We start from the raw sequence: 13,588 nt of genomic DNA on the forward strand, positions 1-13,588 counted from the left end.
CCAGTTTAATCTTCATCTTTGAATTATTTCATGGATACAAACCTTGAGTTCCAACACTGTCAAACCAAACTCAGCTTCATTCCCTTCTGTGCTCAACAAAGTCCTTTGCATTTATTGTTATTATTATTATTATTATGAGTAGTAGTATTAGTATTATCCTCAAACCAGAACAGTAATAACCATCTATAAGCAGAGAATTTGAGCATTTTTAACATTATAATTTAATCAAGCACAGAACATATTTATTTGCATAAATTGCATTTCTGTACAAAATATAACTTGTAGACTCTGCTTTAAGACAGAAATATAATACAATAGAATGTCTTTGTACGTAACTACAAAACAAATGTTTCCTATTATGGTACACTTCAAATATATTCATTGTAGACTATCAAGTCACTTACATCTGCAGTAAGAATTCTAAATAACTTGTATAACTGTAAATGTGAAGTGTGATATAGAGAAGAAGAAGAGCAAGAGTGGTGTTCTTATTCATCATTTTAATGCTGGTGAAATACAAAACTAGGTGGGGGCAGAACAGTACAAGAGAAACAGTGTCATGTTTTCTGACGAGACATGTAAACATGTAAAAAGTAGCAGCGGCTGCTGTCAGTAAATCATAAACATCTGATGTATCATTCACATAGATTCTGTTATGTCAGTCATCCTAAAATGTGTGTAACACAGAGACTAATGGCTGAGAGTTGAATGAGAGTTGCCAAAACAATTCACATCAAGAAACTTTGAGTTGGAATCTGAATGTCAATTCAGATTAACTCCATAAATTAACTCTATTGTTTTGGTCAAAAGTCCATCGCTGTCACAATCGATCTGCTACTTAAAGGGTTTAACTCAGCTGCTTCTTGACCACCTTGTCTTTCTTACTGCTTACATTTTTACAGAAGAAACTATTAGATTAATTGTGTCACCGTTCGGTTTACAGTAAATGTGGTGAGTTTGGCTCCAAAAATGTTTAGAAATTAGTAGAAAGCTGACGAAAAAAGCTGCTGGTGATTCGGCAGATACGCCATTATTCCAACGGCTCCACTTCCATCTAGTATTAACATGTAATCTGGATGTTCATATCATATCCGGACAAAAACAAAAAAAAAAACTAAAGAGATATTGCAATGTGTAAACGCATGCAGAATACAGCGGAGTGCAGATGGAATAGCCAGACCTGCACACTGCAAGGTGGAAGAACAGCCAGAGCGTTACGGCGTTTGGACCGTGATGGCTTCCACGCTGTTGGTAAGCGTCAACATACAGACCACGGGGGGCCGTGGTGGGCTGTATGTATGCCTCCACTGTGTTCATGTAGGTGGGTGGATTTCTACAGGTAATACATTTGAATATTTTTAACATAATATTCACAATGTCAAATAAAACTCACACCACCTACATTAAAAAAATACCCATTGGCTGCAAAAAATGTTGCCATTATTCAGAGAGGATCTTGACCAGTTTACACTGAAATATATTGCTTGCAGAACAACAACCTTTTCTTATTTTTTAAACACCGAACAGATTGCCATTTGTGATCTATTACTGCCATCTAGTGGGCCCTTTGGCAAACAAACCACATTTAATGAATAGCCTAATGATATTAGAACTTTCTTGCAATGATTGTATGTGGGGTTTCCCCTCAGAAACTGATGAAGTGGTAACAAGTTTCGAAACCATAGATGTTAAAAATCAACGTCATAACACACACACAAACGCCTTAAGATGGAGAGAAATTGGTGTGTTAACAGGGAATGTTCTGTCGTCGTTAGACGTACAAAACAAAATGATTAGTGCGGACGCTTGGGTCCATACAATATGTGATATTACACACATACAGTATGTCTCGAACCGACTCAGGTGCTTTGGACCATTGGATCACAATCCATCCTCTCTGCGTTTTGGGAATTCATGTGGTCAAGCACTGGCAAATTTACATCCAATCATCTCTATATTAGATCTGCTGTTAGTTTCCACCAACTTCTGTCATTAGATGTCTTTATGTAGATAATGTAATAAGAGAGGGATCACATGGGGTCAAGAAGAGGTCAGAGGTGATTCAGTGTTAATTTTGAATGAGCCTCATTCACCAAGTGTTCTGAAGAAGAATCTTCGCTTCTTTGTCTTCACAAAGATTCTGACATCCAAGAATGTTTCTTATGTTGGATTTGTTCTTAAGTAAGAACAAATCCTTCACATTTAAAAGCACATTTATGCACATTTGAGTCCCAACATGTTTGTGCAAAAAAATAATTTTGTTTTCCTCTATATTACAGTTGTATAATACTGTAGAATTTAAATTACAATACAACTTTTATCATTGATGGGCTCTTTTCCCATAATTATTTATATTATTAGGAGATGGAGGATCTGCGCTCTCATTTCCTCCACAACTAACGTTTTCTTCCATTTGGAGTCCGGTTGTTCACCGTCTTTAGATTTACGTTTCCTCATTCTTTACTTCCATCTCAACTTTTCTTCTCAAGTTCAGTGTGTGAGTTCTTTTTTTGCACACATCCCTGCAGTCTCATGCCTTTTTATGGGCATTTGTGGTGCATTGACATATGCTAATTAGGAAGGACACGCACTTTCAATTTACAAAGACATGGGATTCATCACGATAACAACATGGTTGCGAATATATCTGCGGTTTAAGAACACATCATGAATCTGACGTAGACTTTTCTTCTGAACTTTCTTCATAAAATAATTAAGAAAAACGTAGGAAGATATTGGTGAATGAGGCCCAATGTTAGGAATATGTGCTCTGCATGTGTTTATTCTAATGTAACAGCTTCCTACATCAAGATCATTTAAACAACACATTAAATTCCCTCCAGATCGACGAGCAATAACATCATGTCACACATGACTTGGAAATGGTGGAATGCAAATAAGAGGTCGTCCTTTAATTGTACTGGCTACACTGTGAGGTAAAAAGATGTTACAGGTCAACTTAATACTCCTGGTTCACTATCACATCTCTTCCATCCAACTTCCCTCACTCAGATACCGGTCTTGATTCTCCATAAGGAATGATTAAGGGAAGGCCTTTCCTTATTTTCCTCAACCAACATGAGACTCAGGCCATGAGGATTAAAACGGGTACAGTACATTTTGATCTATTTTAATCATTTGTTAATACCATTTTATATTTTGTACATGGCATCCTTGTAAATAGCAATCTTTAGATGTTTAAGGTATGAATACGGACATGATTGTAGAACGGCTGTAAGCGTTGACGTTTAGAGTTGTCTAACCTGATGAGTCTTCATGTTAAATGACAAGACAACACATGCTCAATCTGCTTTTGCTCGAAGTCCATTTTCCTATAAAGCCATTACAGAATGATAAAAAACACACCCATAAGATGACAATTTGGCCCATATAAAATCAACCGACAATAACCATCAACAGCCATCAGCCCTAAGGACCTTAGCAAAGCGCTGTCACACGTTGTGATGTATTAATTAGAAAAATAAATGCGACCTTCATGGGATTTTAGCTAGCATAAATGCCGGTTGTTAGCATCGTAATAAAAGTAGCAAATTTGTGACTTTTTTTCTCCGAATATTGCCCATCTCTCTCGGCTCCGTTTTCCCCCCTACAGTGGCCCAATACGCCGTCGTGCTTTTATAATGTTCATAGTAGCGTAGAGAGAGAATATCTGTTCTCATCTTAGTGCAATTTGTATTGTGTATTGTTTTGTGCGTGTGTGCGTGTTTTTGTGTAGGGTGATCTTTGTTTTGTGAGTACTTTGTTGTTTTTGTGTCTACCTATGATGTGTTTGTATTTTATTGTGTACAGTATTTTATGGATCTTGTGGACGATATTGTTTTAGGGACTACAGATGGATATTCGTTTTTTAATAAATCTGGTGCACGCATCTTTTTATTTTCTGAATAATCAGTGTAATGTTGCACGTTGTCCCTTGACAAAAAAACGTAATAATAATAATAATATTAATAATAATAATGAACATATACGTGTAGTCAGTGGTCAGTGTGGTGGCCTTCTGTTCAGGTATTACATGTCTTCGTGGAAATACTGTCATTATCTATTATCCCACAAGTACATTTCCCATTTTTTTAATCTTCACACACGGACCATCTCCTAGTTGATGATGATGTCACACCCCACTACTCAGGACCATTACCTGGTTGACCCTAAAACCGTGTGACGTTAATTAAAGTACCCAAATCTTCACGGTTGGGCCTGTAGAGCCAGTGCACTAGTGCTTCCTTTAGCTACGCCTGGCAGCTGCCCTGTCTCATATGATTTATATGACAGATGAAGGAAAGAACTCTGGATTCAGCTGTTAGGACCCAATGATTTAAATATAGGCTGATGGTCCTGGGAGGTTGATTTACAGAAAGAAAGATTATCTGCCGACTTACAGACGTCACTTCCCCAATGTACGGCGATGGGAAAAGTTGTTGTTAAGTTTTGATAAGCTAGCAAACAAACTACAGGCAGCTGGTTTGGTTCTAATCTTAATTCAGGGACTGTATATGAAGAGAAATAAGTAGGGAATGTACTTCAGAAACTGATTCCATGAAAAAAACAATAGAGCAGCACAGATTCAAAAGGCGTCGTTTCAGAAAGAAAAAAAAGAGTCTGGCATCATGTAAAAGGCCACCGAAACCATCTCACCTGTGCTTCAGTGTAACAAATTAAAGAGGCAAATCACGGTTTACAGATGAGTGGATGACAGGTACAAGTACAACATAAACTAAATATGAGGTATGAGTCAGTACTCCAAACCAACAACCTGATATCAGCAAGGGTAGATAAGGTCCATGCAACATGCATGTTTACGGTTCACACTGAAGTATGCAACTAAAGAAGAGGAAATGTCTAGTGTTCACATGTTCTGTACTCTCAGCACATGTACAAATATATTCATTCTGAACATTGGAGGAAATTAAGTAATTCCACTGACGGGGATGGAAAGAGAAGGTTCAGTCAAATTTAAGCCCTCTTTCTTATTTAGGACTTCTCAGAGAGTAAACCGTAATCCTGCTGCACTAACACGGGAATATATACATTAAACTGAAGTTGTGGATTGGATCAATAATCTCAGTGTGCTGACTGCTGTTGAGTTTGAACTGTTTAAAATACAACATTTGGCCTGACCAGTCAGTAGGGCTCAGGTTTGAAGGTGTGCGTCTTCAGTGTCAAAGGTCCTTGAGGGACTTGACGGCCTTGGCCAGGTTGCTGTAGAACTCAGCCATGCTGGAGGGGAAGAACGAGTCGACCACGGAGCGAGGGAGGAGACCACCCAGGTCTGTCTGGAAGAAGCTCAACACCTGGGTTTTGTTGGGCTCTCTGGAAGAAACAAGAGGACATTCAGAAAAGAGAAGCAAGTACTTCAGTGAAGATGCACAGATTAACTTTGTACATTTATTTAAAAAAACAACAACAAAAAAACAGTGCAACAGCTTTAAAGTGCCAGTAACTTTGAAAAACATCTGGAAAATTATAATGTGGATGTACACGTATACAATATATATAGTTTTTGGTTGTCTGCTATTAATTACAGTTAAATTACTTTGGGACAGTAGGCCATTTCCTCTTTATCCTCTAATACGATTTTACAGCAAGGATACTCTCAGAATAACATTGTGATTAGCTATAATTTTGAAAATCTACATCAGGGTGTCCTGACAGTATCTGAATGCAGTTTTGACGTTGTCTGCTTTCAATCCTCAGTCAAGTAAGTCACTTAGTGCATCCTTGCAGTTTCTGAGTCTCAGGTGGTGGACTGTCATTTAAAGTCAGATTGCCTTTTAGACACAGCGTCATAAGAATTTCTTTCTATGGAATTGTGAAAGATTTGCTTGGCGTTTGGTGTGAACAGATCATGAGTATACTCACCCTGATATGGGAACACAGATGCAGCCACATGGATGGTTGAATCCTCTCACGTAGCCAGACTGAGGCGGACAGCCCGGGTGACTCACATTAGTGGCTGTTTGATACAAAACACACATTGACATACACATTTAATGTTGGTGGGAAGCTGGTGACGGTCATGTCATATCCTTTTTTGGGGAAACTAAAACTTGAACAAGGTTTCTGCAGTAAAAATATAGGTTGAATACCGGAGTTCCTTTTCATCGCCGTCATTAATTTGTGACATTTAATCCATTTAGTCTGTTCATGTATTGTATCAGCAATCTCTACTATGGGTAAAAACTATCTCAGGAAGTACAACAGAAACAAGCACAGGAAGTAGATGAGACAAGAATGAGTCGTTACGCACCATTTGATGAAATGGAGCCATCTTCGTATTGCTTTACTAAAATAACATCGACAAAGTCTCGTGGAGCTATGATCCCCATAGCTGCTGAGGGCGTGACTGTTCGGCAGATAGAGATGTCCTGCACAAGAGTAGGAGACAAGGAGTGTACTCAAAGACAGCCAAAATGACCTTAAAGCTGCACCGGGCCTTGATCAAAGACTCGGATGGGAATGAGAAGAGATGAGTGAGAGGTGGATCCAAATACGGTATCCTGTACTAATCTTTTGCCTAAATTCTGAGAATATAATCAGAGTTCTGACATTAACTGAGACTGTGTCCAGAAATAATCTATTTATGTTTTTCATGCTATTACATGTTGGGCCATTTTTCCTATAGTGTCTGAATTCCAATTCCAATCTGTGGAGCAACAACATTATTATTACAACTTTATGATGATGCAGTGGGAAATTCTGTCACCTAGCAACTAACAAGCGACAGTAGTAGGCTGAATGTGTCCAAATTTATGCCATTGATTTGAGTGGGTTACAACTAATTAAGGACCTTAATAAATTCAGTATTCTGAGAGTCAAGTCAGAATCCTGGCCAGTGTTTCCCATTAATGAACTAGACGATAGTGGCACGCCAAAGTCTATCTTGTTCCACTAGAATTTCAGAATCAGAATCAGAAACAGATTTATTACCAAGAAGGATTTACACTGGATACACAAACGAGGAATTTGTCTTGGTGAATGAGGTGCACACATTGTACATGCACCCTCCCCCGAACCTCACCTCAGCATTTGATATGTTAAATACAGCTTTAAAATAGGTTAGACAATCTTTGATGGAAAAAAAACCTGAGTATGGTATGAAGTGAAACCGATTAGGACAAAACATCCTCTAATCTGAAGAGAGAAATCAGTAACACACCTCTGTGATTTGTTCCAACAGCTCAAACTTTTTGACGTTGTTGTCCCACTTGACCCGGAGCCCGTTGGGTACTGGTTTCAGAGACTCCCACACCTTCTCTGGGGCACCGTTGACTATCCCCTCCCCCTTATACCTGCAGAGGAAGCCAGACCACACCTGTGAGAACTTTATCGACTATTGAATAAATTCATGCATTACATGTAAATGATGCAGACAGATAAACACTCCATATCATGTTTCAAGCCTTAAAAAATAAATAAAATGTGGTCCTCAAACATAATACTACACTATTTATTTCAAGGGGAAATAGTAAAATAAAGGTCTAATTACCTCTGCCTATAATACTGTATGAAACATCATTAATTGATCACGAAACTTCAACAATGAGAGGTTTATTAATAATGCCATAATATAAATAGTTAAATCTATTGATGCAGAGATAATTTTATTACGTATTTGTTAATGATTACCTTTAATAAATCATTTGTAAAACATCGTTTGACATCAAATAGATAAATGGACCAGAAACTAATTATTAAACGGTGACAAAGTATTAAAATGTAAATTCACCTCCACCTCCAAAAAAAATCATGTACCATTACATTAAAAAAATACCCCTTGGCTTAAAGAAATGTTGCCATTATTCAGAAAGGATCTTAAACCAGTTTACACTGAAATCTATGGCTTGCAGAACAACAACCTTTTTGTTATTTTTTAAACACTGAACAGGTTGCCAGGTGTGCGTGAATACTGCCATATAGTGGACACTTTGGCAAACACACCACATTAAATAGGCTAATGCTACTCTCTTATATAGGTTATTTTAAGGGTTTCACGTCAGAAACCGATGACGTTATAACCAATTTGAATGCGTTAAGCCATTAAACGATGTCTTAACACATTCAAATTTGACTAATTTGCTAATTATTAATCCAGATGCATTATTCAAAGTTTTGGTCCAATCCAGGTTCTAGGAGCGTAGTCTCCTGGCAGTGGGGAGCAGGGCCCCAAGCTGCTGTTTGCCTCATTTTCTGTAACCAGTCTAACGTTAGCACATTAGCTCGCTAACTAGCCAGATGCTAAATGAGCAAGATTCAACAACTTAATGTTTCATCTACACACTTGTTATTAACAGTGATGTACCAGGTGTTGTAATGTGTGGATAGCTGAATGTCAGTCCACAGAAAGGAGACAGGCTGGGATTGGAATGCTACACAGTGATCAGTGAAAAAGGTAAAAAATTATAGTACACACTATAAATATTAATATACATTTACAGCCTTTCTACATATTTGCAAATTACTTTTTACTTGTGTGGGTATAACTTTACAAATCACAAATGCACATACAAATTATAGCACCTCACATTTGTAAGGATTATTCTACAGATCCGTTGTGGTAAAATTTGGACAAAATTATGTAAATAAATAAGAAAGCCAAAAATGTTATGTTGCTCACAAACTCACAGGAGGTGATCCACTATTATGAAAACCCTGTTTCACACGTAGAAATGGATCCATAAATGAGTCAAAGTTAAAGAATACCTGTTTTTGAAATATCTGTGAATCATGGTACACATTTGTGAATTGTATTCTGTGGTTTTACAGCATTGCTGTGATAATCAAGTCCAATAAAAACGTCCACATGGATAAGGCCCGACCTATGATTACTGTCATGGACTGATGGATTTGGTGTTCCACATCATCTAAAGTGGGCAACTGCACACACTCAGTTATCTTGATTACTTAAACCTGACTCGAACTATGCTGACTGCATGATCTTGAATTGATCTTTTTGGAACACCTGCCTTTATTTTTTAGGTTAATTGCAGTCAGGTTTTGGACTTTAAGTCCCAATTTAATTTTCTCGGCTCATTTTATGGAACAACACCCCTGGTCAACCTCAGCTGGCAGTTGGTCAACAAGGGAGTAGTCAGCTTGATTAAACTCACCTGGGAATTCGTCTCCCTTCTTTTCTACAGCAGACATCCACCTTGCATGATTGTTATAGGTTTTGCATCGTCAACATCCCCACAGCACGCTTCCATGCATAACAAAATCTAAATCTATTCAGAAACACATTCTGTTATATTACTTGAAATCCTCGTAACATACCGATAGCAATGAATACATTAAATGCTCTGACAAAAAAAAATCATAAAAGTCGGGCTGCCTGGTGCTGAAACCCTAACTGCAGGGAGGGGAGCTGTATGGGGTCAGTTCAGTCTCATTAATAATGAATGCACAGAGAAGGACTCACAAATGTATTTTGTGATTTATATAAATGACTCTCTTCTCACAAATACATTTCAATACACACACAAATGGATATCAGTATGTAAAAATGTAAAATAAATCCATTGTGAACAAAAATATGGGCCACTTACACATTTCTGATCCACACACAAATGTGTCTCATTTTAAATACATGTAATATAAATCCATAAATATATGAATTAAAAAAAAATATTTGCAATTTTCATCAAAAATGTATTTGGATGTTGTTACATTTATATACAAACTGTTCAACTTGAATTTACAAGACGCTTTTCATTTGTGAACTTGTTTGCATTTGTGCGTGAACTGTATGTATTTGAGAGTGGACTTTTGAGACTCCTGACTTGGCTGGATTCACGAATGCTTTTTTTTTTAAACAAGGAACTCTGTAGCCAATCAGATGCCTCCCTCATTTTCAGCCAATCATATGACTGCATTCCCATGAGGGGTACGTCACCATGACCGGGGCACAGTTTTTTCTTCTTCTCCACCACACACCTGCACAGGTTGTGTTTCTTTTCCGTTTCGATTCTGAACAACGATGCTCCGACAGTAAAAGCAGTGTTCCCATCCAGGCTCTGGCCGTACTCTTTGCAGTAAATGTGTAATGCCGGACCGCAGGCGAACCGGAGACCGAATCAAACAACCGGTTCTTAAAACTACAACAAATTGTCCGCTTCACGACACCGTTTCAGAGTCGGATGAGACGGGACCGGCATCTTACGGTGCGAAGGGAGACAGGTGGTGAAGCGGTTAAAGGCATACTTCACCGGTGGAAACATGAATCTGTTTTGAAAGTGGGTGATATATGTAGTCGAAATGTAAAATAAATTTAGAATTCGGTGCCTTGTTGACAGAGAAAAGGCAGACAGTGACTTTTTGGGTATGTGGATTGAAGACAACAACTCCCACAATGCAGATTTTTGGTCGCTTGAGCGCCACACTCTGGAGCACTGCTGATCGATTTCAATGAGGTCTGCAGCCCCGGAGATAGCTGTCTGAGCCATTTTAAACCATGAAATAAAGATTGTTTTATTAATTTGGTATTAATCCAGTACCTCTTGCAGTCAATCATTTTTTTAAATCTTAGATGCATCGACACCAAACAAAGGGAATTTTCACCTTGCATTACTCGTGTGAGTTTGACAGCAGGATTTATTTGCTGTTTGCATCACTCGAGTCACGCTACACTCGCGGGGAGGTGGGGCTTCCCCTCCATGTAGACCCCAACCAGGTTTCCTCCATCACGGCATTAGCACCATTGTGTTGATACCAACAACATGCCAGCGTGTCATTGGTTGTTAATCACGTCACCTGTCACCACCTGACGCAAAATTGTGCCTTTGCATTGACTTTGGATGTAACAGCGCCACGCGGAAAATTTGCTTGGTGTTTGGTGTGAACACACCTTTACTACACCAGCTAGTATTACCAACCGTAGCTTTAATCATTAACAAAGTTACAAATATATCTGGTCCATTGTGTACATATAGATGATATACAAACATCTATAATTTTACATTTTTTAAAAGGTTTACACATCTTTTAGTAATCATTAACAAATACTGTACTAATAATGACACTATAAATAAAACTGATTTGAACTATTTCCTTATTCCTTCTGTTCCATTAATACATCTCACTTTCATTTAACTCCATGTCTGTAATTTGAAAGCATGTTAAAAACTCAGTTCTATACCTTTTCCACTACAAAGTGAATATTTCTGTCATGGTCAACCAAAGTGACTTTCATTTTTGTTAATGTGGTCATATTATGAAAGGCTAATTCAAGGATGTGTCTTGAAAGGTGGTATTAAAGTACCTGCTGCTTACAATAGCTTTTAAATATAATACTAAAGCTAAAATAGCATCTGAGCGAAGTGTTCTATCTACAGAATCAAAAGTAAATGAGAAAGAGAAGTTGAGCTTCCTCACACATTCCCAGGGAACTCAGAGGAGGGACGCCAAGACACGACCACGTCATTCTGCCAAAGAAAACAGTACATTTACAGTGAGTGACATTCCTACCACCCCACCCCTGCTAAAATAGATGAAAAAAGGGTCTACGTGGGTCTCTTAAGGGGCGTTCACACCAAACAAAGTTTTTCGTGTTGGGTTACTTGCGTAAGTTTGACTACAGGATAATTTGTATTTATTTGCGTCGATAAAGAGTATGCCAAACTAATGACGATTGGTAAAAAGTCCGAAGCCATGGTTTGTTAAGTTCGTCTGCAAGACGTTATGCAAAAAAATTTAAAATGTTTGTTTTCTGAATGGCATTCGGCTTCCTCTGAGCTAGGCTATGCCAACATTGTGGCTGCTCAGTAAACACTGAAAATTAACGTTGTCTGCATAACTATGGAAGCAACCTTGTTGTTTACTCTGGTTTGTTCTCATAGTTTGGATGGTCTTTGTATGAAATTTAAGATGTTATCGTAGAGCTCCGGGAGACCACAGATATAAGATAAGATGTTTTTCCTTCATTACTGATTCACTGACGAGTGACGACATGAGTAAAAGCTCAATGCTGATTGGCTTCATATCAGAGAGTCACACACTAATGTGTCGCCTCATTCGCATCCGCAGAGATCGTGTTGCGTGAATATGTGGCAGGTCACGTCTGTGCATTGACTTTACATGTAACTTGGTCATGTGAATCATTTGCGTTGCGTTCGGTGTGAACGCCCCTTGAGTGTAAACAGTTAAGAGTTGAGCCCTGTATTTAAATGAAACTGTTTTTAACTAGCTATAAATAAATCCACAATGATCGATACATATAAAATGCAGCCTATAAGACATGCATGTTCTGTCTTTTGCATATCATATTATATGATGCTCCATGGTAAAATTAAGAAGGATAGATCAGGTCTTTAACTTTAATATGACATACTTGTACAACACCAAATACCAATGACGTAAAACAAATCTACCATGACAGTCACGGCTGAGAGAAAACTGTGTAACAAGCAGACCCTCAGCACCCATCACCAGAAAGACGTTCATTGGTATATGTGTAATGACCAAGCTCTTCAAAACCTTCTGACAGAGCCAGCAATGCCAAACACTATGGACATAATCACTGATGTATCCCATGCTTCTCTGTCAACCCTTTTTTAATAGGGCATTTTGTTTCATTTTTGCCAAAAGCCAGCATTCTCAACTTGAATTTCCCTCAGTTACAATCAACAAAAACAGAGTAAAAGCAGTTTAAATTGTTCATTAATTGCTTGATGCGTGTTGTGCAAAATGAAAGATATGTCTAAAGTTTCGTAAAGGTTCTTGTACACGTCACGACAGGTGAGCTGATCTCACCTGACGGTGAGCAAGGCCACGTCAAGTAAAATCTATCAATAAAACGAACCGTGGTTACCAGAAAACAGCATTATCCGGGCCAAATTGATACATGTCCTACAACTACATATCTGACAATAAAAACAGCAAACATTTACCGATTTCTTGCAGACTTTCCACCCGGACTCATCCCTCTTGTAGCTCAGCAAGCAGTCACCTACTGCCTTCGCTTTATTTTCATAATCCATAACAGTTAATGTAAATTTACGTAATCTTGCTAACCTAGTTTTAAATCTGCAGACTAGCTAACGCTACAGCGGCTAAATGGCTGATACGCGATACCGTTATCTCTCGATTCAACAGAGAACTCTAAGAGACTATGTAATGTTAACACAGCGACAAGTTAAGTCACTTAACATTTGCAACAGCCTCTACAGCTAGCTAGCGTTAGCCAAAATGAATGAAAAATGCTATGCAATGCGGGCATTGTTCACTAACAAGCTAGCAGCTAGCTCACGGGTCTGAGGTATGTAAAACAATATCATAAACTATTCAAGGTTTTAACAAAACAACCTTAATGGCCGCGCGACAGCGGGCATAACGTTAAAATCCAAAAGTATTTGAATTAAATGCGAGGAGAATCGTTAGCACATATGTAAAATCATCCAGAACAAAAGTATTTCCTGTTATAGCTTTCAAAATAAAACTCCCTTTCACAATCTTAAACGTGAAAATGTACCACATGCTATGGTACAGCTTTCGGTATTTTTTAATGTGTTTAATGACTTCATCAAGTATTTTAATTTGGGTTTGTAAGCAGCAAGTAATTTAAGTTAACGACAAG

General features: G+C 38.1%; 1 protein-coding gene across 1 annotated transcript; it reads right to left on the reverse strand.

Annotated features, from left to right (window-relative positions):
• Positions 1 to 2,194: 2,194 nt before the first annotated feature.
• Positions 2,195 to 13,393, reverse strand: stard5 (StAR related lipid transfer domain containing 5). Its single transcript, XM_084008126.1, has 6 exons — positions 12,903 to 13,393; positions 11,389 to 11,438; positions 7,178 to 7,310; positions 6,269 to 6,386; positions 5,881 to 5,974; positions 2,195 to 5,331 (listed from the first exon to the last, which is right to left on the reverse strand). The coding sequence occupies exons 1-6, from the start codon at positions 12,990 to 12,992 to the stop codon at positions 5,181 to 5,183; spliced, it is 636 nt and encodes a 211-aa protein (XP_083864252.1). The 5' UTR covers positions 12,993 to 13,393; the 3' UTR covers positions 2,195 to 5,180.
• Positions 13,394 to 13,588: the final 195 nt, after the last annotated feature.

The sequence above is a fragment of the Eutrigla gurnardus genome (assembly GCF_963514095.1).
Source record: "Eutrigla gurnardus genome assembly, chromosome: 1".
Lineage (NCBI taxonomy): Eukaryota > Metazoa > Chordata > Actinopteri > Perciformes > Triglidae > Eutrigla > Eutrigla gurnardus.